Raw genomic sequence first — 24,197 nt, 5'->3', positions numbered from 1 at the left:
TTCCATTTTTTTGGTCATTTTTATTTTTTTCTTTAAAGTCCATTGATCGTCACAAAAACCCAGGAAATGCAACTAAGGAGAAAACAAATGTCCAACCGAGATCTAAGAACCCAGAGCTACGGAGGAGATGTGGCACTGGCCTGCTGGGTGTGCGGGAGGGGGCGGGAGGGGCGGTCCCCGTGGGGCGGCCGGCCAAGGGGGACACAGGAGGGAGAGGAGGCTGCCGGCCAGGCGGGCGGTTATGTTAACCGCTGCACGATGACGGCGTTGAGCAGGTTGGCTTCCTTCAGGGTCTGGCTCTCGTCAGCCAGCTCTTTGTTCGGGAAGGTAGTCATGAGGACAAAGCTGGTGGCAGCCATGGCCGGTCGGGCATCCACGATGAAGAGTCGGATGTCGCTGATCCTGGTAGAGCGGGGGGGTGAGTGGGGAAGGGGGTGAGCAGGGCCTGCCTCTGCCGTCCATAGCCCCCGGCCTTCCTTCTCCACAGGGCAGCCAAAGCACTCACTGGGAAGCACGTCAGATCACGGCACTCCCTTGCCTAAAACCCTTCACGACTGCTCCCAGTTTCCGTGGGATAAACACCACCTCCTTACTGTGATCCCAAGCCCTACCTAATTTGACCCCCATGCTCCTTCCCCTTGCTATGTCCCGCCTTCTAGATTTTCCTCATGCTGTGCTTCCTGCCAACATTGGGGTCCCTCGAGGCTCCTCTGCCTGATTCCTGTCCTGTAATCCTAATCAAACCTTTTCAGGACTTAGCCCACATGTGACCCCGTCAGCACTCAAGGATTGTCAAGCCGTTCCTTGGGCCCCACACGTGCTTCTGGTTTAGTTGGCCTATGCCTAATGAAATATGGATACTCTTATCCTAGAAAAAGGCGTTTGCCAAATACCTAGAATACTGGTTTAACAGTCCTCCCCTAATCTCTGCAATCTCTCCATGCCTCAGTTTCCCCATCTTTCACATGGGGTTGGCAGTTTGCTTTGATCCAGCCCAGATGATCTGAAATAGTAGAGCAGGTATTCTAGAATTTTCGAAGGGCAGATCTAGAAGAGACTTACATAGCCCAGTGATTTTCAGAGATCCCCTGGGGGGAGGGACACCCAGTTGGAAGGGAGGCTGGTGCTGTGTCCCCTTCTCCTCTCCATTAACCACAGCAGATCAGATTTTATTGTTCTGCACTCGGGCTCTGCCATGAAATTTCCTGTGAACACACACTGTGGGGGCTAAAAAGACCCTGAGAAGTCCAGTCCCCTAACTTTATAGGCACGAAGTGAGCAGTCGCTGGCCGCACTTAACAGAAGAGTGGGGACTAGAACCACAGGCTTCAGACCTTCCCATCCTGCTGCCCCCTTCGGGGACCGCATGGAGCGCCCGCTGGTGTTTAGGGAGCCCTCCCCAAGCAAGCGAGGCCAGACGGCGCAAGGCACCTGTGGCTGTGGTTAAACTTCTGCACCAGCCTCCCGCCGTCGGCGAGCCGTATCTGGATGTTTGTGGTGGGCTGGGACTCGTCGATTGAGACGGAAGAGCTGGCTTTGGCTTCGTTCTCTGCCTGTTGGGCTGGAGAGCTGGTATTCAGCACCTGGGGGGCCGTGCTGAGGAGAGAGAAGCCTGTCAGGCCACACATGGCAACAAGGCCCCTGCAGGAGGGCAATCCCGCCTTGGAGTCAGCCTGAGCACGCGCTGTGTCCGGGACTCTGCTCGCTGCTGTGGCTACAAGGAGTGACTCAGACAAGCCCTGCCTTCGCGGAACCTACAGGCCTGGCAGAAGGCACTCAGGCCCCAAGCTGTGGCTAGCTTCCAAACTCCTGAGTAACCTGAGGCAAGTGACTCACCCCTTCTGCTTCGGTGCCCTCACCTGGACAAAGGCCCGAAGGGAGGAAAGCAGTATGCATGACAGCCTGTGGCGGGACCAGATCAGGATGGGTTTTAGCCTCAACGAGAGAGGCCAAGGGTACTCCAGATCCGTAGCGGAGGCAGGCCTGACAGCCGGGCAGGTGACTGCCGGGATGCAGGGACCAGTCCAGACTCCTTCCCGGTCATGGAATTGTCAGGCCTGTACCCCCCAGTGTAGCCTTATTCGTGTGCACATTCATCCTCCTGCGTCAACTACCAGAAGGGGACAGAGATTTCCCACAGGTCAACTCAAGCACCCCGCACCACAGGGATTATTTGCACAATATCAACAGGACACGGCGTCTGCTACCGATTTTCGATCAAGTGGACCGGCGTCTGAATGCTCCCACTAGTCGGGCGGCGCTGGGCAAGTTACTCGAGCTCCCTTAGTTTCAACAAGGGTAGTAACGAAGCTCTTTAACAAAGGTTAAGGCTACCTGACCTGCCTTGCTCAGCTTTTGTGAGGGATGAAGGAGAGAAATACACACAGCGCTGACACACAAAATGTACACAGAACTCCCGATTCTTGACAACTTCTGGAGGCTTCGCCCCTCTCCTGTAAACACCTGTGTGTCCCCCTCCTAGCCTTTCACTGAGCAGCCGCCCTCACCCAGACCCCTGCAGAGAAGAGAGGCCAGGAGGTGGCAGCCTGCCTGTTTCCCCCAAGCTTCGGATTACATCAGTTCCTACACCTCTCCCTCTCCCCTGGATCTTTACAAGCTAAAAATGGCACTCCTAATAAAGCCATCCCAAGTGTGTTTCCTGAGACCCTAATCCCCTGAGAGATCCCCAGGAAGGCTGTGGAAATGCCACACATCAAACCGGCAGCACCAGAGGCCACTTGCATATTATAGGTCTTGAGAGGCTGTGCGGTTAAGGCAAACTTATTTGACCACCTTGTCCTTTTTTCAGGCTACACTTGTTAAACCTCCTGCATATAGAGTATGTCCTGGAACTCAGTTTGTGAAACACTGCCCTAGAGCATATAACTAGCAAAGAAGAACGGAAAAGTGAACTGTTTTCTGTGACTGTTAAAAAATGAGGGCTCAGAGAATCACAAAGCAGAGCTCAGGGGAGAACCCAGCTATGAGAGGAGCTGCTCCTTTCTATGCATCAGCCTCTCAGCGGGTGGGACCCAAATGTGGGCCAACACATGCAGACATCACACCATCACAGACTTCAAGAGATGCTCAGAGACAGTGGAGGGTTCAATATTACACCCGTAACTGCCTAAGACTGACTCTGTTCATTAGTTTTATGGGCATGAGGTCAACTCTCTAATTAGACTATAGACAGCCTGTCTCTCAACTGTTCAAGTAACAATTCCAAAGACAGGACAGGTACTCCGTGAAGCTACTGCCTGCCAGAAAGGGAACTCTCACATCTTCAGTCAGGCTTGCAATGAGAAAGGAGATGGCCCAGAGAACCAGTTTCACCTAGGGTGGGGGCAGGAGGGAACCAGGAATGACGTTGACTTTGCTCATGTGCTGTCTAGGGGCGGGGGGGGGGGGGGGATTGATGTCCATAGCCTCCCGGACTCGTCACAACTGTCCTTTGAGATGGGTGCTGTTTCCACCCTACAGACAGGAAAACAGAAGCACATGCTGTAGAGCAGTTTTTCAATTGTTAAAAATTCATGTAATGAACGAGCTTTTTCCCTGTACGTTCTGTGTGTTCCTCCAGCCAGGACTTTGTCAAGTGTCAAACTCTAGGGTTTATTTTAGGAAACTAATATATTAAAACTGCCTTCTCAAACTCCTCCCCGGCTCCCAGAGAGTCTGATACCCCCCTCTCCTACAAGCTGCCTGATGCTTAGCAAGTTAGTGAACATCTGGGCTTCTCAATTTCCTTTTCTGTAACAGGGCAATACTATCCCTACACCTCCGCACCTTTTAGGGCAGGCAGTCCACTAAATGGCAGCCAGTACTACTAAGGAGAGTCACTGTGCTCCTGGAGCCATCGGGTCCCAGCTCTAGCACTGAACTAAACAACAGAGGCGGCTGTGGCCAAGTTACTCAACTTCCCAGGGCTTCACTGTGTGCACGTGCTACACAAGGAACTGTTCTGCCGTGGGGGTTAGCTGACATACCGTGTGCAGGCTGGACACAGACCAGACACTCAGCAAGTCCTCCACACAAGGAGGCAACTGAGGTTTTGGCTCTCTTCCCAGCACAGCCTCTCGCACGGAGCTGGTGCTCATCACCTGAGGGTCAAGGAAAGCCTGATGTGCACACTTGGCCGTGTTGCTTCTGTTTCTCTTGCACACCCTGTGAATCCGGTGAGCTGGGGAAGTGTGAGGGACACACTGCATGTTTATGATGCACTCATCACCGAGCTGGGCCCCGTGCTGAGTATTTCACATGTAGTAGTTCATTTAATTCTCACAACGGCGGGTGAGGAAGGGATTCATCATCCCCGCTTTATAGATGAGGGAACTGAGGCATAATGGAATTAAGCCACGTGCCCAAGATCCCGGTGTTGATTTGACGCGAAGCCAGGATACAATCCAAGCTGCCTGGCTCTTGTCATACTTTCCCTCCAGGCCTTGGAGTCAGGTAGACCCAGACCTGGATTTCAGGAACACTGTCCCAAGACACAGTTTGCACATCAATAAAAAGGGAGTTAAATGAAATTTCCCTTGGTTGGGATAATAGCTAAAAATAATGCACCGTACCCAGCAGGTACTAGAAGCACAAATGCCTACGTGGCTATGTAAGAACATCCAGGATGCAAGCAGCGTGGTAGGGAAGAGCAGAGACTGGAGGGAACCATCTCTGCATTGACCAGTAGTGTGACCTGGATGTGATCTGACCTCTTCAAGGCTCAGAGTCCTTATTTCATCCCCTTATTTGGGGGTGAAAACAGGATTAAAGGTGATAACACATGTGAAATGCTTACTACAGTGCTTAGCTAACAGCAGAAAAAACACTCTGTAACTACTGTTTCCTATCATTCTTCAAGGTCCTGCCCTACTTCTATTTGTCTAAATTCTGGACCCAATGCTAGTGCCTGTCCAAGGGCTGTAACTGGAAATCCCCTACAGGCCACTCCCAACCTACGCTGCCCTCAAGGACTGGAGCAGGAGTAACTGCAACACCAGATCTTACGGCCCTCACACTCAGATAGTAGTAGGTCCAAATGCTCTTGTCACGTAGGACAGCCACATGCAGTTGCCCAAAGGAGCTCAGCCCTGGGTCTGGTGCTTCCTGAGCACTGCTCACACTCGAACCACTCCTTTCCAGGGGCGGCCACGCCATCGGCAGCAGTGAAGGCACCTCCCCCGGGGACGAACGGTCCGATCAGACATCTACAGGAAGTTTCTTTACTGTCTCCCTGCAGACACCATACACCTCACAGGGAAACAGCCTCCCCCAGATGGAGAGCCTGGATCACCGACTGCTCATTTCCTTTGTGGCTGGGAATTAACTGGGCACGAAGGTACTTTGTTGTCACCATTAAGCGCTGACACTTTGTCACCTCTTTACAAAAACGACCACTGCAGAAAGCACGGTGAGTAGCCGAGACTCAACATGGGTAGCAGCAACCGCACACCCCCGGGGCACTCTGGGCGTCTGCTACTCATAACTGAATAAACGCAGCCTTTCTGGACCTTCAGATTAGGTCCCATCCAGACAAACAACTGTAAAACCTAAAACAACAAAGTTTAATACAACTGTAAGAATTTTCTCAAATTTTTGAACTGGGAACAATTTATACATTCAGCTAATTGGAGGAAAAAAACCCAGGACTGACTAATTCTTGAGGCAAACCTGAGAACATTTTCTTAAACTTCTGGCTCTTGATCGTTTTAGTTGACAAGATGACAGTGGAAAACGTTGCAAAATTTATGGGAAAAACTAAAAAAGCTATCCATCTGGTTTAGATTGAAAAGCTAAAACCTCATCTCACTTAGCTATATGAAACTTGTCTTTTGCTCACTTTTCATAGAAAGCCAGCACTGAAATAAAATGAAAATGGAACTGGCAAAGAATATTTATTTAGCTGACAAAACCAAACTGTGTCAACCCTGATTATCAAGATCTGTTTCAACTTGTTGGGTGCATCCTCCACACTAATAAAGTTATTTATTTCCCATCCTGCTAAAATAGACCTCCTTAAATATATTTTAATTTTTTGAGATGTGGAGTCTTGCACAAATCCTATAGACTTCCCAGGAGTAGCATTTCCCATTAGTATCAAGAAACCAACCAAGCCCAAGCTACACGGTATTCTGAGTTCTGAGCCAGGAGAGCAATTTGACACCATCTTAAAAATATGAAGACCTTTCAAGACAGCAATATTACTATTACTTCTAGCCCAAAATTAAGGGGTATACAAAGATTTAATTAGAGACACTCACTGCAATGTTGTTCTTGAAACTGGCAGCTGTCTAAATGGTTAAAGCAGGGACTAATCAAACTATAGCACATACGTAAGATAGAAAATCATGTGAGCATGACAAATAATATTGCAGAAATACAATTACTGACATAGAATGACAGCCATGCTACTTTCATTAGGCAAAACAGCAAATGATAAAACAGCATGTTTATAAGACTAGAAGGATACTAACCGCATATGTCTGGGTGTTAGGTTTAGGTTTTTTCTTAATCTGTACTTTCTATTATTTAAAAAAACAAACAAACACATTTTGTTTTAATAACAAAAAAAAAAAAAGAAAGAAAGAAAGAAAAAAGAAAAAAGAAATTACCTCTTGCTCTACAAAGTTGAGCACAGACGGCAGGGAAGCCAGACAGGGCCAATCTGAGAACAGCTGTCCTGCACTAACCGACTGGCCCAATGTGGGGGATGAAATGAGAAAAGGGTGAACTTACTCTCCTGGTTACGGTAAATCAATCTACTAGAGACCACGCTAATGTCCTGAGCTATTATCTTTGCTCTTGATAAGGCACGAATGGCCGACGGGGAGTCTCCTAGAGGCCCCACCCAAAGCTCAAAGGCAGAGCTACTGGCAGACCACACTCCGATCTCTGCCGACAGGGATGAGGGGAGACGGGCAGTGCCTAGCTCAAGAGCTGCCAGATCGGGCTCAGAGAGGGTGCTTGCTGTGCAGGTGTGGGAAGGAATGCCAATCACAAGGCCTCGGTTCCAGTCCTGGCTCCACCACACACCAGCTATATACCCAAGGATAACCCTTAGGGTCCAAGAACCTCAGCTTTCCTTCTGTAAAGTAACGAATGTACTTGCAGGGAGGGTCACTATTCCCTGCATGCGTCTTCTGCACACAGTTCCCTCTGGAGAATACTGACCAAGTGACCCATCACACAGAGACAAGTTGGCTTCTGAGAGAAGGAAGCCTGCTTCTGGGTGGGCCGAGGTCTGGTGGGAGAACTCTGCCTATTAGAGGCAACAGTGACTTCAACCGATCAGATCCCATCAGGAGTCTAAATGGAAGATGGAGAGAGTGGCAGAGGACACAGGGCAGAAAAAGGCACAGGAGGTGACAGTGAGTGTCATGCAGGGCCAAAGTAGTAGAGACAAGAGCTGCAGTAATGGTGGAGAGCAGCCGGCACAGGGCAACGATGTCCCCGAGCTTCCCTGGATCCTGAACAATGCTGCCGCAAGGCTGCAAGTCTGGCTGGGCAGAAGACTCAGAGATTTCTTATCCCTCCGCATCCCCATTTCAGGTGACTCCTGAGAACACATGTGTCTGTCCTGGCCTTAAGCTACGAAGGAGACCACTGCTGCCACGAACGTGCTAGATTACGGAGTCAAAACAGCAACGTGTTACCCTTTGTGCTCACACTGACTGTGCACTGTGGGGCAGTGCTCTGCGCTCCTCACAATGATTAAGGAGTAAGGACTCTCAGTTCCATTTTACGCTTGAGCAAACTGAGGCTATGTAGTCCAAGGTCATACGGCTAGAAAATGAAGAGATTTTAAACTCAGGTCGTTTAACGCCAAAATCCACGTTCTCCACACTTTTCCGCCCCTACAGATAAAATCCGCAGTGCTCGGAAACGGCAAAGAGCTACGTGCACAGTGATGGTACCCAGGGTCTGGGGGACCTGGCGCAGTGACCGGCACGTCCCACTTCCACCTGTGCTGCTCTTACCTGCCCAGTTTCTGACCCTCGCCAGTGAAGGCTTTGAAGGCTCCCTTGGGCTTCACAAAGTCCTCATCCCGATGGTCCTCCATGTCCAAATTCACCTGCCCGCCGTGAGCTAACCTCCGCAGCTCTGCTGGCACCTCCCTGCAAGAGAAAAGGCAATGCTGGGTCCACACGGAGCGGCACGGGAACAGCAGTGATGGGTGCGAGGGGAGGAGAAACGTTGTAGTTCCAAATGTGAAAATCACTGGGTCTCCCCAGGGCGCGGCTACTTTAGTGGCGATGGTCTGCCTCCTGCTGGCTTCTCACCTGCTCAAAGTCATGGCTGAGACCTCTATCTTATCTGGTCACTTGGTTCTGCCCCAGGCCCAAAAGGGAATAACAGACACACAAGGTTTGAGATCTGTGAATCTGTTAAATTCACTTACAATTTTTTACTTTTAAAAAATTTTTTAAATTTCTTAAATGTCTATGTATTTTTGAGAGACAGAGCGAGCGAGCGAGTGCCATGAGCAGAGGAGGGGCAGAGAGAGAGTAGGAAAGAGGATCCAAAGTAGGCTCTGTGCTGACAGAAGCGAGCCTGATGTGGGACTCGAACTTACGAACCATAAGATCATGACCTGAGCCAAAGATGGATGCTTAACTGACTGATCCAACCAGTCACTCCCAAATTTACTTCTTTATAAAAAAAATTTTTTTTTTAGGTTTTTATTTTTGATAGAGAGAGACAGAGCACAAGTGGCAGAGGGGCGGAGAGAGGGGAGATGCAGAATCCAAAGCAGGCTCCAGGCTCTGAGCCGTCAACGCAGAGCCAGACGCAGGGCTCGAACTCACGGACCGTGATACCGTGACCTGAACCGAAGTCAGATGCCCAACCACCTGAACCACACAGGTGTCCCCCAAATTTACTTCTTAAATCAGCCTCTTCATTCTTATCTGCCATTCTACTCACTAACATGGAACCCAGAGGAGGGCTCTTCTGCTCACCCTCTGCGGATAGACTCCAGAAACTGGGCATTGGATGGGTCTTGGTAGCTTCTGAGTTCACCATTGTCCAGGCTGAACCCACTCTTCCAGAGCTTCAACACTACGTGAACCTGTGACAATAGGAGGTAAGCAGTCCATACATTATCAGGAAGCTGGCAAGCACATCAACGTGTGCAGTAGTAACACCGATCTGGGTTAGCAGGTTTTTACCATTTTACTGTGTCATTATCCAAACACAGAAAGACAACATCACACACACTCACGCACATACACACACACGCGTGTGCACATGCACAAGGAAATCAATCAACAACCAAGTATTAAAATAAGAAGGTGATATGGCAACAGGTTAAGAGCATGGGTTTTGATTTAAGCAGACCTGGGTGTGTATCTTGATTTTGCACTCACTACCTAAGTGGCTCTGAGTAAGTGACTAAATCAAATCTGTGGCTTATCTGTAGGGTTGCCAGTGTGCCTGGCATGTAGCTCGTGCTCAACTAAACTGCCATGGCAAATTTACTCATGGGATTACTTTGCAGTCATTAAAAACGATTATCTACAATTTGTGTTAACTCCCTAGACATTTTCACAGAAAACGGTCCAGGTTACAAACCAACATATTAGCAGCTGCCTCAGGTGGATACAATTTTAATTTTCTTCTTGACTTCGTTTTGGAATAAACCCAAAATGATTAAAAACAAATATATCATAAAAACTAATGGTCCCAAGGCCAAACATCTGTTTATGGCATAATATTAAATTTAAAAACCTCACAATTATCTATATAGTCTGAGACACTGATTGGAGAGGGACCCTATGCACAGGAAAAAAAGGGTTGGACAATAGTAAATTTTTTCAAAGTTGTGCTTTGGGTGGACTGAAGCTCTTTTTTTGTTGTTTATTAAGAAAATTTTTTTAAATGTTCATTTATTTTTGGAAGAGAGAGAGAGACAGAGCATGAGCAGGGGAGAGGCAGAGAGAAAGGGAGACACGGAATCCGAAGCAGGCTCCAGGCTCTGAGCTGTCAGCACAGCGCCCGACGCGGGGCTCGAACTCACAAACCACGAGATCATGACCTGAGCAAAGTCAGACGCTCAACCAACAGAGCCACCCAGGCGCCCCTGAAGACTAAGTTCTTTAGCCATGTCCGCACCACCAGAAAACCTCAGAATCATGATCCCTCCGCCCAACATTCATGGAATCCTCAGAAAACTCCTTTGTTTGCCCATCCCCTCCGCTCACTCCTTCTCTCGAGTGCCCCTGCCCAGCCAGATGAGAGCTGACTTTTGTTGTCAAGTGAGCCTCTCCACTCCTGGCCCACAGTGATGGCACTGCCTCTTCCTTTCCAGAGGCTGCTGGTTCACACATAACACGTGACCAATCCCTTCTGAAAACTGGCAGAACACGCTTTGAGCTCCCCTAAGGAAGGTAGATGCGCACTCACATCCTGGCCGGAATGCCGCCTCCTTTCTCCCGCCACATAGGCAGACTCTTCCTCTGGTGCTGCCCCAAGGCGATAGCCACCCCCTGCAAAAGGCTGTAAAAGACACGTTGATAAACACTTGAGGTGTGGGGCCCTCAGATACAATGATCTTACCTACTAGGTGCACCTTCTCTGGTACTGAACTCACAGCTACAGGGCCAACCAGTATGGTAGATGAATTAAGTGGCCAGGAATGGTGAGAACTGGAAGGGAGCGGGGAGGGCTGCTTGGCTAAAGGGAACAGCTGCTACTAAGCTCTACTTAATCATGGCCATGTAGGAATCTGGGTGCAAGATAATAGCGAAGACTTTCTGACATTCCCAAAGAAGACAGAAATCTAGAATTTATGTAACACATCAATTCAATTCACTACAATTCAATTAAAACAAAATAAAGCAAAATACTAAATAAGTCAAGTTGGTTTAGGCCAAATAAAACATGTCTGCAGGACCTGTTCCAGCCCACAGGCTTGAAAGTTGCCCCAAATCTTGATCTCATGTTACAAGGTGAGAGAAAGTGCACCGCTCTTCTGGATACAAGAGCAAGTGAGCAATAAAAGAAAAGACGAAACAAAAACAAATTCAGTCACTACTGGGGTGAGGAAGGGCTCCTCCCAGTCTCCAGAACCAGAGTCCTGTGGACACAGACAATGATCCCCTGTGCTCACTCTCGGTTTACTGGTTTCTCCGGGACTCTTGGTCACTCGTTCCACAGCCACAGCTCCATGCTCCTTGGCACCTTTAAAGAGATCATCCACCAGCTCGTTGGGACTTTTCTTCCTGGGAGGGCCAACAATCTGCTGTCCACTTCTTTCTGAGCCCCCAGCATAAAACCTGTGCAGAAAATACATGTCTAACACTAAACGCACTTGGAAAACATGAAGAGAGCACATGCCAGGCTCCGGGCTGGGTGCTAGGCACACTGAGGCAATAATGGGTGCAACGCCCATCTTCAAGGAATTTACCGTCTAGTTGGGGAAACATGTAAGCAGGCAGGCAGGCATAATGCAGTGTGAACAGCAATGGAGGTCAGTAAGGGATGCTCTGGAGCACTGAGCTATGGAGGACAATCAAGGCTTCCTAGAAGAATGTCTTCTGGGCTGAATCTTGAGGATGAGGACGAGGACAAGTTTATCAGGTGAAGAAACCAGGGAAGGGCATTCCAGGCATGCACGACAGCATGCCAGCTCCAGAAAGAGTCCCAGCTGGGAATTATTCATCCAGGGGCCGGCACCTTTCTAGGAGATAGCAACTGTGGTCACAGTCAGAAGCAGCTACCACTAACAGCTCTGGGTTAATAGTGGCAGTGGCGTCGTTAGTACAAGCAGCCAGGCTCCAGTGTCGGCCCTGCTGCTGAGTGACCCCGGGCAAGCCAGTGCATTGCCCTGCATGTCATTTTCCGTATCTCTGAAATAGGAGGGAAGGACCACATGCCCTACCTACCTGCTCCTTAAGTCAGGGCCATGAGGTTCAAATCAGCGGATGTATGCAAAAGAATAAGCAGAGTAATGCACACATGTAAGGTGGTGTGATACAGCACCGAGAGCTCACCCGAGCCTCGCCTCACCTCGCTATTCTTGTGATGTACAACGGGGGCAATGAGAAGAGGGCACTGAAGAAGGTCAGGGAAAGCTAAATGCCAGCCCCAAGATACCCACACCAGGCTCTGCAACGGGCCAAGCACAGCTTGAGATGGAGTTAGCAGTTTTTACGCCGGTTCTGAAAACCAGTACTCACGTAGCCTGGCTCATCACTCCTATTCACTGCCAGGTCAACAGCATGTCGCTAAGTGGGGACATTGAGAACCTACAAAATTAGTCTCAGCCTTCTATTTCCTGACATTCCCCACTGAATGCAAGGCAAGCCACAGGCCTTGACAAGGATGACAGCACCAATGTCATCAGGTCTGAAATGCTGAGGGGCCGAGGAGGTAATCAGGATGTGAAATAAAGGAAGGTCATCACCTGGAGGATGTGACAGGACAGGAAAAGGAGGCAGCGGCCATTTAGGAGTTGGGCATTCACATACTTGATGGCATTGCCTTTCACTCAAGGAGTGTAAAACTCTGAACCTTGAATGTATCTAAAAAGAAGGCTGTGAGGCAGTGTAAAGGTCACTATATGGATGAAACAGAGAATAGAACACATGTAATTTCTCAGCCCACTTCCCAAAGAGTGACCATGATGAGATAATTACATTTCTATAATGGTTACTGTAATGTTCCTTAGGAATGTCTGACAGACCGAGGCAGGGCCCATGGGGAACTAAAACCCGTGAAATGAGGCTGCAGATGAAGTTCTGCTCGGTGGTCTTTATCATAGAATCTCAAAGCCTTCGCTTGTGAACTGAGAGCGTGTAATCAAGTGCTTAAAAATATTCACTCCCTTGTCCCTTTCATGTCTAGAAACTCCGCTAAGAAAAATAATCTGAAACGCAGTCAAAGATTAATACACAGAGATGTTCAAAGCACTGATACTTAGTGGTAAAAAAACTGTAAACAACTTAAATGTTGTACAGCCCATTTGATGAGTTATTATAGTTGTTGAAAACACTAACGAAGAATCTTAATGGCACGGAGAAGTACTGAATATATAGCCTTAATCCAATAAAACCAAGACACAAAATTACCTGACCAACACCATGTAAAATACAATACAAAACAAAGCACAGTTATATATAGAACACTGAACAGACCTATGCCAAAATGTTAACTCCAGTTACCAAAAGGTGGATGAGTGTCATATTTTTTTCAGTACACTATTCTGTTTCTTCTACAATGAGCACTATTTTTATTATAACATTCATAATGGTTAAAAACAGACAATGTGTGTGTGTGTGTGTGTGTGTGTTGGAGAAAAAACACATTGATAAGCTTTTACTCTGTTCATTATGCAATATACTGCCTTTTTAATTAAGAAAAAGCTAGAAAAATATACACCTAAAATGCTGATACCTGGTTAGCACTAGGTTGCAGTATAAAGAACAACTTTTTTCCTTTTTATCAGTTTGTTTCCCTTCCCTTAATACTCCTCAACAAATATGTATTAATAGTTAAAAATAGAAAAACAAACCCAAAACACCCCAAAAGAAAAAAAATAGTAACAGGGGAAAGGGATCACTTCTAAGCTACAGGGAGTGGGAGACTGTTTCTAGGATATAACCCACCTAGACTAGCCCACAGTAGTAATGGCTAATGAGAACTGAGCACATTATCCTTTTGGGTCCTTCTAGATGATTTACACATTATCATGAACTTTCCTGTGGACTGTGCCCCCTAACAAAGACTCACCTCTGGCCCTCCTCTTCCTCCTCCTCTTCGTCTTGGTCATGAATGAGGTCTCTGAAGGATGTCACCCTATTATCGCTGGAGACACAGAAAGGAGCAAAATGACCTCAGGGAGAACTAAAAGTAACTCCCGTTATCAGCTGCTAAGGAGTTGAAAACATTGGGATTAGATATTTTTGGTGGGGCAAAAGAGGATCTATGTGAAAGAGGGTTAGTCTTTCTAAGTCTAAATGCAAAATAACGTGGCATTTACTTCTTCAAAGTCCACAGGACTACTAATAAATTAGAAAGGGCTATCACGAAATAAAATGGAGTCCCAATTTAAGCTCTCCTAGGGGGAGGAGAGGGCAACAGTTTGGGGTGTGTACTAATTTAAAAACTTACTATTTTCATCATTTAATTTTTATTTATTTATTTTACAGATTTTTATTTTTTTCAAAAAATTTTTTTAAACGTTTATTTATTTTTGAGACAGAAAGAGACAGAGCGTGAACAGGGGAGGGGCAGAGAGAGAGGGAGACACAGAATCTGAAACAGGCTCCAGGCTCTGAGCTGTCAGCACAGAGCCCGTTGCGGGGCTTGAACCCATGGAGCATGAGATCATGACCTGAGCCGAAGTCGGACGCTTAACCGACCAAGCCACCCAGGCGCCCCAGATTTTTATTTTTTTAAAAGTAATCTCATATCCAATGAGGGTCTTGAACCTACAATCCTAAGATCAAGAGTCACAGGCTCCACCAACTGAGCCAGCCAGGCAGCCCTCATCATTTAATTTTTAAATACTGAGAGATGCTTATGTGTTAGGCATTCAACTGGATACTAGATCTATAAAGATGATCAGACCTAGTTCTTTTTTTTTTTTTTTAACTTTATTTCTTTATTTTGAGAGAGAGTGTATATATACCCCGGGGAGGGACAGAGAGGGGGAGGGAGAATCCCAAGCAGGCTCTGTGCTGTCAGTGCACAGCCTGATGTGGGTCTCAAACTCCTGAACTATGAGGTCATGACCTGAGCCGAAATGAACAAACGCTCAACCACTGAGCCATCCAGGCGCCCCAAAAGTTCTTATTCTTGAGTTGCTTATAGGCTCATTGTGGCCCCTGGGCCAGGAAACCCTCTGCTAAATGGGGGCTGGGGCACATGGGATGTGTGGGTACAGAGTGTCCTATCCCTCATGGGGTGGGGATGGGGGAACATCAAGACAAGTTTCCCAGCAAAATGGACATTTGGACTGAGTGCTGAAGAATGAGGACTGTCAGGTGGATAAAGGGCAGGGGCTGGTGGGAGAAGGGGTGCGGCAGCGCACACGCAGAGTAACACATTCGAGGAAGGGTGAGCTATCAACAAGTGAAAAGGAAATGATTATGTGGGTGGAGGCCTCCGCTTCTGCTGTAGGCTAGTCAAGAAAGAGTCTTTCTTGGTGTTTAGGAAAAAAGCAGGGCTGTGTGTGGGGTTGGAGAGGGTACACTAAAAACGGGCGTGAGAAGGGTCACCTTCCTCTTCTGACATTGTTTTACACTGCCACTTTTTTCCTAGCTTAGACTGTCCTCAAGGAACTTAGTTTTTCAAGGAGGAGGCATTTGATAAAAACACTTTTGGTATTTCTTAGAGTAAGAAGGTAACGTCTCTGTAAGAAGAAGGGGAATACAGGTCTAGTGAGGCTAGACCAAGAAGCCTTGAGGAGTTATTTTCTAGAGAAAAGCTGCAGATCAGTCTTGAAGATTTATACCAAAGAGATAATCAGAGGACAGAACAAGGCTTTGAAGTTGCATCGACTAGAAATGAGAGAACAAAGACCAATTAATGTAGCAAATACACTCCCTGCTTGAGTTAGCTGAGGCAATCTCCTGGGCATTCCTGGATGCTCTCTACGACATGGTTCAAAAGGATCCAAGTGACAGATGTGCACCAGTGCCCCAAAAGGCTAATTCCACTCATTAACCTTCCCAGGGGGAGTTTTCCACAGATGCTTGGCCTAGCATCCGTGGGAAAAAAGCCCCCCCCCACCCCCTCCCCATTGTTAACACCTTCAAATACACACACGTACACATGCTTGAGCAAACCACTCGCTCTGCCTACAGGTTTTTCTCCAAAAGTTCTTACATCTGGACTCTGACACAGACTCTGGTGTCCACATACCCGGTTCTGATCCCAACTGAGCCTCCCACCCTGGGATCCTGGGCATGCTAGCGAAGCGCTCTAAGTTTTCCCATTCCCAAATGAAAATGGGGACAATCACAGCACCGATCCCACGGTGCAGCACATTTCAAGTGCTGTGCTCGAGCAGTGGTTCTCCCAGTGCCGGTCCTTAGACCGAGCGCATGAGCATTACTGGAGAGACTGTTAGAAATGCCAATCCCCAGGCCTGCCTTAGAGCTCCTGAGTCAGAAACTCAGGGAAGAGTGCCTGGCACCCTGCGTCTGAAGCGCTCTCCAATTCTGCCGCACACGCTTAGATCTGAGAGCCACTCTGGAGTAGCGCTCGGAGAGTTGCCTTATAGCATGAACGTCAAGGGGACACCACCAATTTTAGAACACTTTGTCCTGTGTCCTCCACAAAGTGGCAAAATGTCTCAGAAATTTCAGCACCCAGACTCTATCTCCCAGGTACCCTGGCACCCTGAAGTGCCACAAAAGTCCTTTGTCAGATCCGTTTTCCACAGTGATGGAAATGCTGTACCTGTGCTGTCTAGTACGGAAGTCACAGTCATATGTGACCTATGGAATATTTGAAATGTGATTAGCATAAATAACTCAATGTTCGTTTTATTTAATTTTAAATAATCTAAACAGCCACATGAGGCTATTGGCTCCCACACTGGATAGTACAGTTTTAGAGAATCAGAAAATGGCAGCCCCAGACATCCTCAGAAAGCACAGTTTAGTTGGGAGAAGAAGAAGAAAAGGAAGAAACTCACCGCTACCTCTTGCTGCGCTAGGTACAGGGGTGGGAGGAGCTGGACAGGGAGTAGCGTGTGGCAGCAGCAGCTCCGGATTTACACAGACTTGGCCTTGGATCTGCCATACCAGCAGCTGGGAGTTACTCAATCTTTGTAAGACCCAGCACCCTGACCTGTGAACTGACAAGCACCCTACCTACTTCTAAAGTTGTTGAGGCATGACAACGTGGGTAAGAGTATCTGGCAGGAAAAAAAAAAAAAAAAAAATGGGGCGCCTGGGTGGCGCAGTCGGTTAAGCGTCCGACTTCAGCCAGGTCACGATCTCGCGGTCCGTGGGTTCGAGCCCCGCGTCGGGCTCTGGGCTGATGGCTCAGAGCCTGGAGCCTGTTTCCGATTCTGTGTCTCCCTCTCTCTCTGCCCCTCCCCCGTTCATGCTCTGTCTCTCTCTGTCCCAAAAATAAATAAACGTTGAAAAAAAAAATTAAAAAAAAAAAAAAAAGAGTATCTGGCAGAGCCAGACGGATGGTGGGTGCTCCTGAAATCCCAGTTCTCCCACTTCCAGGAACTTATAATCTACTGAGGGACAAAAAGTTAAATATCAGGAGAAGAGTTCAAGACAGCCCACGAGTGATGTCACCGAGTAGTATGTGGATATGGGTCAAAGTGAACAAATCATAGGTGGCCTGGATTCCTGAGGAACGGGACGGGACTATGGCACGTTGCCAATGGGCTGGGGATGATGCTCTCGACAGAGAAGGCGGGCACAGAGCTAAGCCTAGAAGGACCCACGGGGTTTGGACAGGTAGAATGCAAGACAGCAGGCACATCCAGTCAGGTGAGAGGCTCAAACAGAAGCAGGAGAACCAAAAAGGAGGTCAAATTAAGACACCAAAGAGATCGGTTTGGTTGGAATAAGGATGTGAGAAACGAGGGTAAGACTAGGAAGGTAAGCTCAGGGCTCACTCGGGAGGACGCTGCATGTCCACGAAGGGGACGCTGGAAACAGAAACAGACCTGCATTTAAATCCTTGTTTTACTCGCTGTGCATCTTGGGAAGATGTCCAGCTTTAGTATTTTCATCTGTAAAATGGCTACAGGGACAATACCCACACACAGGGTTGTAGTGAGGACTAAAGAGATGTACATATAAAGGCTTAACCCAGTGCACGGCACCTGGCAAGTGCTCAATAAATGACAGCTGTTACTATCGAGGAGTTTAGGCTATCTTGTAGCAGTGTTAACCTCTTATGTCCCATAGACCTTGGAAAATCTGTTAAAAGCTATGGATATCCTTGCCAGAAAAGACACACAATCTGGCCGGTGGTTTCAGGTAATTTATAAACCTTCTCACATCCGTTGCAGACTTATCCTGGGGGTTCAGGGCCTCCACATTAGGAACCCCCTTCTAGAATCAGAGCAGGACCTCGCTAATTGTGTGTGGCTCCAAGGAATGGTGAGGACACGAAAGAGTACTTGAGGAGGACGGTGGCGGGTGGGGTGGGGCAAGCCGGGGGCAGGCTAAGTGTCCTGCAACAGGTCCGTTGGGGTGGGGGCGGAGGCAGGTCCACACAGAACTCCTCTGAGGTGCTATTGTAAAGCATGGCTTCTCCTGAGAGTGCACTCAGTGCTTTCCTTCCAGACAAGGACAATGACATCAAACCATGCCCTTCCTCTCTTTTTCTTGGCTTCCCCGAAGCAACAAAGCAAGGCATCCAGGCCTGCACGTGCCTCGGTCTTAACATTAAACTCTATTTCCTCGATTGTTTTACTAGTAGGTCTACTTTTCAATCTACGAATTTGTTGTGGAAAGAGCCAGGGAACACATAAAAAAGAATGAGGAAGACAAAAATGGATGCTGATAATAAAAACATGACAACAGCAGCAGCTAATATGTATTATGTTCGAAGTGCTTCGTAAGTTATGAATTCATTTAATCTCCCACGTGGTAGACACTGCTATTGTTCCCATTTGATAGGTGAGGAAAAGCGAGGGACTGAGATGCTCAGTAAACCGTTCAAGGTCTCAAAGCTCCCAGGTAGCAGAGCTGGGATTGGAATGCAGGCAGTCAGGCTCATAGGCCTATGCTCTGATGAACCACGGTCTTGACAGGACTTTGGGGCTACTAGAGGAGAGAGATGTGAACATCTCACCAGAGGCCCCCCTCTGTGTGTCTGACACGCTGATGTCCCACCAGTAACCTGGGGGGCCTGTAAAAGACTCATACCCAGGAAATCAGCCATCTTCCTAACAACCACGTTCCAGGCAGTAACGTCCAGCTAGTCATCACCCACACCTTACAGGTCAGCCCCTGTGAATAATTAAAAGATCAATTGCCTACTACTACCTCTTTTCTCTGGACGTGGGAGAGAGGGAAACGAGTTAAGGAAGCAACAAAATCTGGTCTGGGATTAGAGTTCCTTCTTCAGAGGGAAGAAATGTAGTTTAAAGCTTGGATGCCTTCAGAGAGAAACAAAATTTACCATTTCACTGTCAAAGAAACACTCCATCTGTATTCTGGGGCTGATTTAAAAAAAAACCACACAAATTTTCCTGGTGAAAACGTATACCAGAGAGTGGAGACAAATCAGGCTGGAGCAGAGAGGGGAGCTGTGGTTCAGACACCTTTGTAGTAAGAGGCCCTGCCTGTCTCCTGGAGGATCAGCACTGTCTTACTCTGCAGATCATAGCAGTGGTCCGCCATGGGAACCCTGCAGCCAGGTGTCTGGGATAGGGGATGCAAACGGGATCATGAAGGTCAACTCTGGTTCACCGAATAAGGTCTCCCTCATCAATCTGGGGAAGAGTGGGCAACACAGGTATATTTTCTCTAAGACTTCTTAATAGGGTAATGAAAATTACCTACCAAAAATATCAAAAGAGCCCTCCTAAAGTTATCTAATCTTTTCCATCTACAGCACCCCAGAGAGGAAGTCCTTTGCTTTCTACTTAAAAACTTCCAGAGGGGGTGTCTGGGTGGCTCAGTCGGTTAAGTGTCTGACTTCGGCTCAGGTCACGATCTCACCACTCATGGGTTCGAGCCTCATGTTGGGCTCTGTGCTGACAGCTCAGGCAGCCTGCCTTAGATTGTGTGTCTCCCTCTCTTTGTCCCCTCCCCCACTCACTCTCCCTCGCTCTCTCAAAAAGAAATAAGCATTTAAAAAAACTTCCAGAGATGGAGAGTCACTCCTCACATTGATAAATACAAGACTCTCAAACATCTTCAGAGTAGGTTCCATGGATTCCCCCAGGCCTGGACCATAAACCACACTCCACCTGAGTGTGTCGTCCACCTCTCTACAGGAAAGGAGCAAATCTTATGAGGTACTAATTCCCACCAGTTAGTCTAACTTTCTCACTGCAATCTATTGGCTCATATCTCCAGGCCTGAACCCTCCATCAAGTCAGGAAATTGCACCTCACTGTTGGAAGCACACCCGTGTAGCAGTAATTGAAGTTGGCCCTTACCTGGGGGCTGTGCCTCTGGACACTGAACTGGGGGTTGCCTGCGAAATGGTCACAATGTCTTCGTCCCCTCCATCCTCATAAAAGCTTGCTAGGGCGATCTGAAACAGAGAGGTAGTAACCTGGGTTCTTAAACAGGCCTTCGTCTGACATATTTCCTTTGAATGCAAAAAAGCAAAGTCACGAAGGTATGGCCCACACTTACAAGATGGTCTGTATCTGGGGACCATGGAAAATGAGATCAAAAGGTAGCAGCCCGGGGCACCTGGGCAGCTCACTTCAGCTCAGGCCGTGATCTCGCTGTCGTGAACTCAAACTCCACATAGGGCTCACTGCTGTCAGTGCAGAGCCAGCTTCAGATCCTCTCTCCCCTCTCCCTCTCTGCCCCTCCCCAGCTTGTGCCCTCTCAAAAATAAATGAACATTAAAAAAAAAAAAAAGTAGCCCAACTATTTCTCCTCATATCACCTGAAACGAATTCCATATCCTAAGGGGAATAGAAGGCAAGAAGGAAGGCTGGGATGGAGACACTCCTCATTCTCACATTACCAGGAAAGGTGGTCCAGTGAAAGCAGCGTACATTTATTGAGCATTTATTTATGTGCCACAACGTTCTGAGCATTAACTCTACATGTGTTAACTTATTTAATTCTCAAAGAACTCTATATAATTATTATCATTGTCTCATTTTATAGTGGATACGGAGACACTGAGAAAAACATTGCCCAAAGTTAAACAGTGCGTAAGGAGTGGAGCCAGGTTCCAAGCCAGGCAGTCTGCTCAGGCCCCTACTCTCAGCTTTTACGGGACGACCAGGAGTCAGGAACGGTGAGGTCAGTCCAGATGGCTACTGTTGCCTTCCCACTGAGGCCCAGTTTCCTCATCTATCCACAGGGACACCTGGCCCACCAACCCTGCACGATGAATGAGAGGACCCATTAGCATTTATGCACAGGCACGTCTTAGCTCTATACATACAGAAGGTCTACGGGAGTCTTTTGGCCATTTGCGAGTGTTTCTCTCGCTGACTCAATGGTGAAGTATTTAATCACTCTGTATAAAGATACGAGCACCTAGGTCTATGCAGATGAAAGAGGCGTAGTTCCTGTCCTCAAGATCACCAGCGTTATAGGAGGCAGTATGCTGGCATAGGACACGCACTGAACTGGTATGGGGGTGGGGGAAGGGGGGCCTACATTCAAGTCCTGGCCCTGCCAGGCAAGTCATGTCGCATGTGGGAGCCTCATATTCCCTACCTGTAGTGTGAGGAGACGGCACTGAATGACCCGACAAGTGTGTGACATTAGTCTAGGCTTTCCGGGCTGCCTTGCACAGGAACTTCACACTCTGTGTGTGTGTGTGCGTCCACATGCACGCATACAGGCGCGATGCTGTACCTAACTCTTCTACTTTGGGGAAGCAATTTAAATGGGTGAAGTCAGACCCAATTCAGATCCCAACCTCACTACTTACTGGCTGTGGACCTCGGGCATGTCACTTGCCCTCTGAGCCTCCCATTCCTCATCTATACAACGGAGCTGGTTAGTCTTCTTTACCTCAATGTTGTAGGATTAAACACATCATCACATGTAAAGTGCCTGGCCCTTGGTGGTTCAGAGCTTGAGCTCTGGAATCGGACTGAACTGAGTTCTAATGCTATTGTTCCCACTTGGTAACCAGTGAGGCCTCACGCAAGTCACTTAACCTCCCTAATCCTCAGCTGCAAAATGCAAAGATTAAATAACTTCCGGCACGGAAAGCAATTAGAAGAGCACCTGGCTCCACCGTAAGGATTCAAGAAATCACTAATCATCATCACCTACCTAAGACGCAGGCTGGCCAATGCCATTTACGCCATTCTTTCTATAATTAATTGCCGAGCGTCTACGAAGAGCCAGGACCTGTGCTCGGCACTGGGGATTCAACAGTTTACAAAAAACCCTCCCTCGTGTAGCTCATCTTCATGACTTAGCTAACAAACATTTAATGAATACTTAATACGTGCCAGCGAACTAGACGATAAACTCCTCGAGACTCCCACTGTACAGATGAGCTAAGACAGACATTGACACAGGCCCCAAGCTGGCGCCACCACCTCGAAGGCAGTTTCTCCCAGCAATTAGGTAGGAGGGGGCGTGGGCCAACTGCGGGGCTGGGCTTCTCCCTCCACCGGCTGCCGGGGCGGCGGAAATGGAAATGAACGACCCCCTCGGCCTCACCGCAGCTCCCCCCAGGACCCGGTCCTTCCCACCGGCCAGGCCCTCAGCCGAGCCTCGGCGCGGCCGCCACGCCCCCAGCTCCCTTCTCCACGCGGGTCGCGGCAGCGCCCCAAGTCTCGCTGACCCCGCCAGCGGGCGAGGCAGAGGGGGGTGCCGAGGGCCCGCAGAGCAGGGCCGGGGCTGGCCCGCCTTTTCCCACGCCCAGGCCGAGCCGGCGACGCGTGGCAAGCGGCCCCCGGACCCCGAGGCCTGGGTCGGGCCGCAGCCCGGCGGGATGACTGTGCGCTTCGGCCACCGCCGGCTTGGTGCGCCAGACGCCCGCGTCCCGCAGCCCCCCCGCCGGCCCAACGCACCCGGCCCCGCGCCGCTACCTGCAGGTCCCAGCCGGCCGATTCGAGGAAGAAGCGGGCCCGGTCCTCCTCGGCCCCAGTCACCGCCACGAACTCCCTCAGCGCGTCCTGCCGCTCCGCCGCCATCTTCGCTCTGTGCGCCGCCCGAAGCGCTCCGCCCGCCGCCGCACAGCCTCAGCCCCGCAGCCGCGTTCCGCCCACCGGTCGACCCGGCCCAGCCGAGCGGCGCCCGCCCGCAGGCCCCGCCCCATGCGGTGCCTCACGCAAAGTCCTCCGTGCGGGAAACTCCCCCGGCTCCGCGCCCTCTGGCGGCCGCGGCGCGGACTTGCAGCCTAAGGACGGGGTTGGAAGCCCGGCGGAGGATGAGCGGCGGCGGAGAGGATCTCCATGCTTTCGTGGAATAAGAGATCTCCCAAGGAGTCCGATTCACAATTATTCATTGGCTCATCCCTTCCTTTTATTCACTTATGGATTCGTTCATTCACTTACTTGTTTCCGTATTTACCGAGTACCCTGGTGCTCTTCCAGGGTTGGGGATAGGCAGGAGCAAAATAAAGTCCCTGCCCTCTGGTCCACATTCTAGGGAAATAGATCTGGAGCAACAGGTTCTTCTCTGCTCCCAACGCTTCGTGCCACCCCATCTCACTCCGCCTACCAGACACAATCTCATGGCTTGCAAGACCCATGTGAAACGTGCTAGCCTCTCCGTCTCATCGCCCAGGCTTTCCACTAAATTCCTCTGTTTCAGGCACACTCCCTTCTTGCTGCTTTCTCGGTGTGCCAGGCGTGCATTTTCATCAGAGCCTTGCCATCCGCGACTCCCTTTTCCTGGAACGCTTTTCCTTTGCTGGTGTGCAAGGTGCTCTCCCACTTTCTTCAGACTTCTGCGCCGAGGGCACTTTCTGAGACACAATCTCGCGTTTTGGGCCCGCAGCTCCTTTGCCCTCTTGCCTCTTGCCCCCGGGCCTGGGATTCTCTTCTCTTTTCCTTCCCTTTGTCAGCCTCTGCACACCCCTCCTCTTAGTTTAGATATTCCCTCTTCAAGGAGGCCTTTCTACAGCCCTGGGCTCCATCAGACATCCTTGTGCATGCCCTGTGAGGCCATGTCAAGTGTCAGCCTTCCCCAAAGGCCACCATCCCTGTGACAGCAGAGGCTCTGGCTGTCTCCAGCATGATATGGCTTATCAGCATGCACTCTGGACTGAGCCTGGGGTTGAAGCCCAGACATTCCTGCTTGCATGATCTTGGGTATATTACGTTTCCAAGCCTCCGTGTCTTGATAAATGAAGCTCCTTGCAGTAAGTGAAGCTCCTTACAGTCCTTCAGAGGGATGTGTGAGGATCCAGGGTGCACCGCTCAGAGTAATGCTTGACACTTTCTAAGCCCTCTGCTTAGCTGTCATTTTATCTCCTGTGATCTGCAGTTGCTGGCACTAAATAGCCACTTAGTAATCCTTTGCTGAATTAATGAAGGAGTGCATGAATGAAATTCAGGGTCAAGGAGGCAGACCCCTGATGAGTGTTGAGCTGACTGTGGTATGTGATCC

General features: G+C 49.1%; 1 protein-coding gene across 1 annotated transcript; it reads right to left on the bottom strand.

The window, feature by feature from the left end:
- On the bottom strand, positions 1-22,830 carry NSFL1C (NSFL1 cofactor). Its single transcript, XM_086701858.1, has 9 exons — positions 22,673-22,830; positions 20,087-20,184; positions 13,726-13,800; positions 11,105-11,270; positions 10,399-10,491; positions 8,955-9,064; positions 7,974-8,111; positions 1,432-1,596; positions 1-402 (listed from the first exon to the last, which is right to left on the bottom strand). Exons 1-9 carry the CDS (start codon positions 22,775-22,777, stop codon positions 240-242), a joined length of 1,113 nt encoding a protein of 370 aa, XP_086557984.1. The 5' UTR covers positions 22,778-22,830; the 3' UTR covers positions 1-239.
- Between the last annotated feature and the right edge of the window lie 1,367 nt (positions 22,831-24,197).

The sequence above is a fragment of the Puma concolor genome, chromosome A3 (assembly GCF_028749965.1).
Source record: "Puma concolor isolate L17-30 chromosome A3, mPumCon1.1.hap2, whole genome shotgun sequence".
Taxonomy (NCBI): Eukaryota; Metazoa; Chordata; class Mammalia; order Carnivora; family Felidae; genus Puma; species Puma concolor.
The sequence above is the reverse complement of the archived record's forward strand: the minus strand, read 5'-3'. Positions and strand labels throughout refer to the sequence as shown.

Bases quoted from the DNA above. Each gene is read 5' to 3' on its own strand.
- NSFL1C (XM_086701858.1), bottom strand. From the start codon at position 22,777: ATGGCGGCGGAGCGGCAGGACGCGCTGAGGGAGTTCGTGGCGGTGACT. The intron at 11,271-13,725 runs GTGAGTCTTTGT...TTTTCTGCACAG, and splicing joins GAGGAAGAGGAGGGCCAGAG to GTTTTATGCTGGGGGCTCAG. The intron at 8,112-8,954 runs GTGAGCAGAAGA...TTTCTCTTGCAG, and splicing joins CTGGAGTCTATCCGCAGAGG to GGAGGTGCCAGCAGAGCTGC.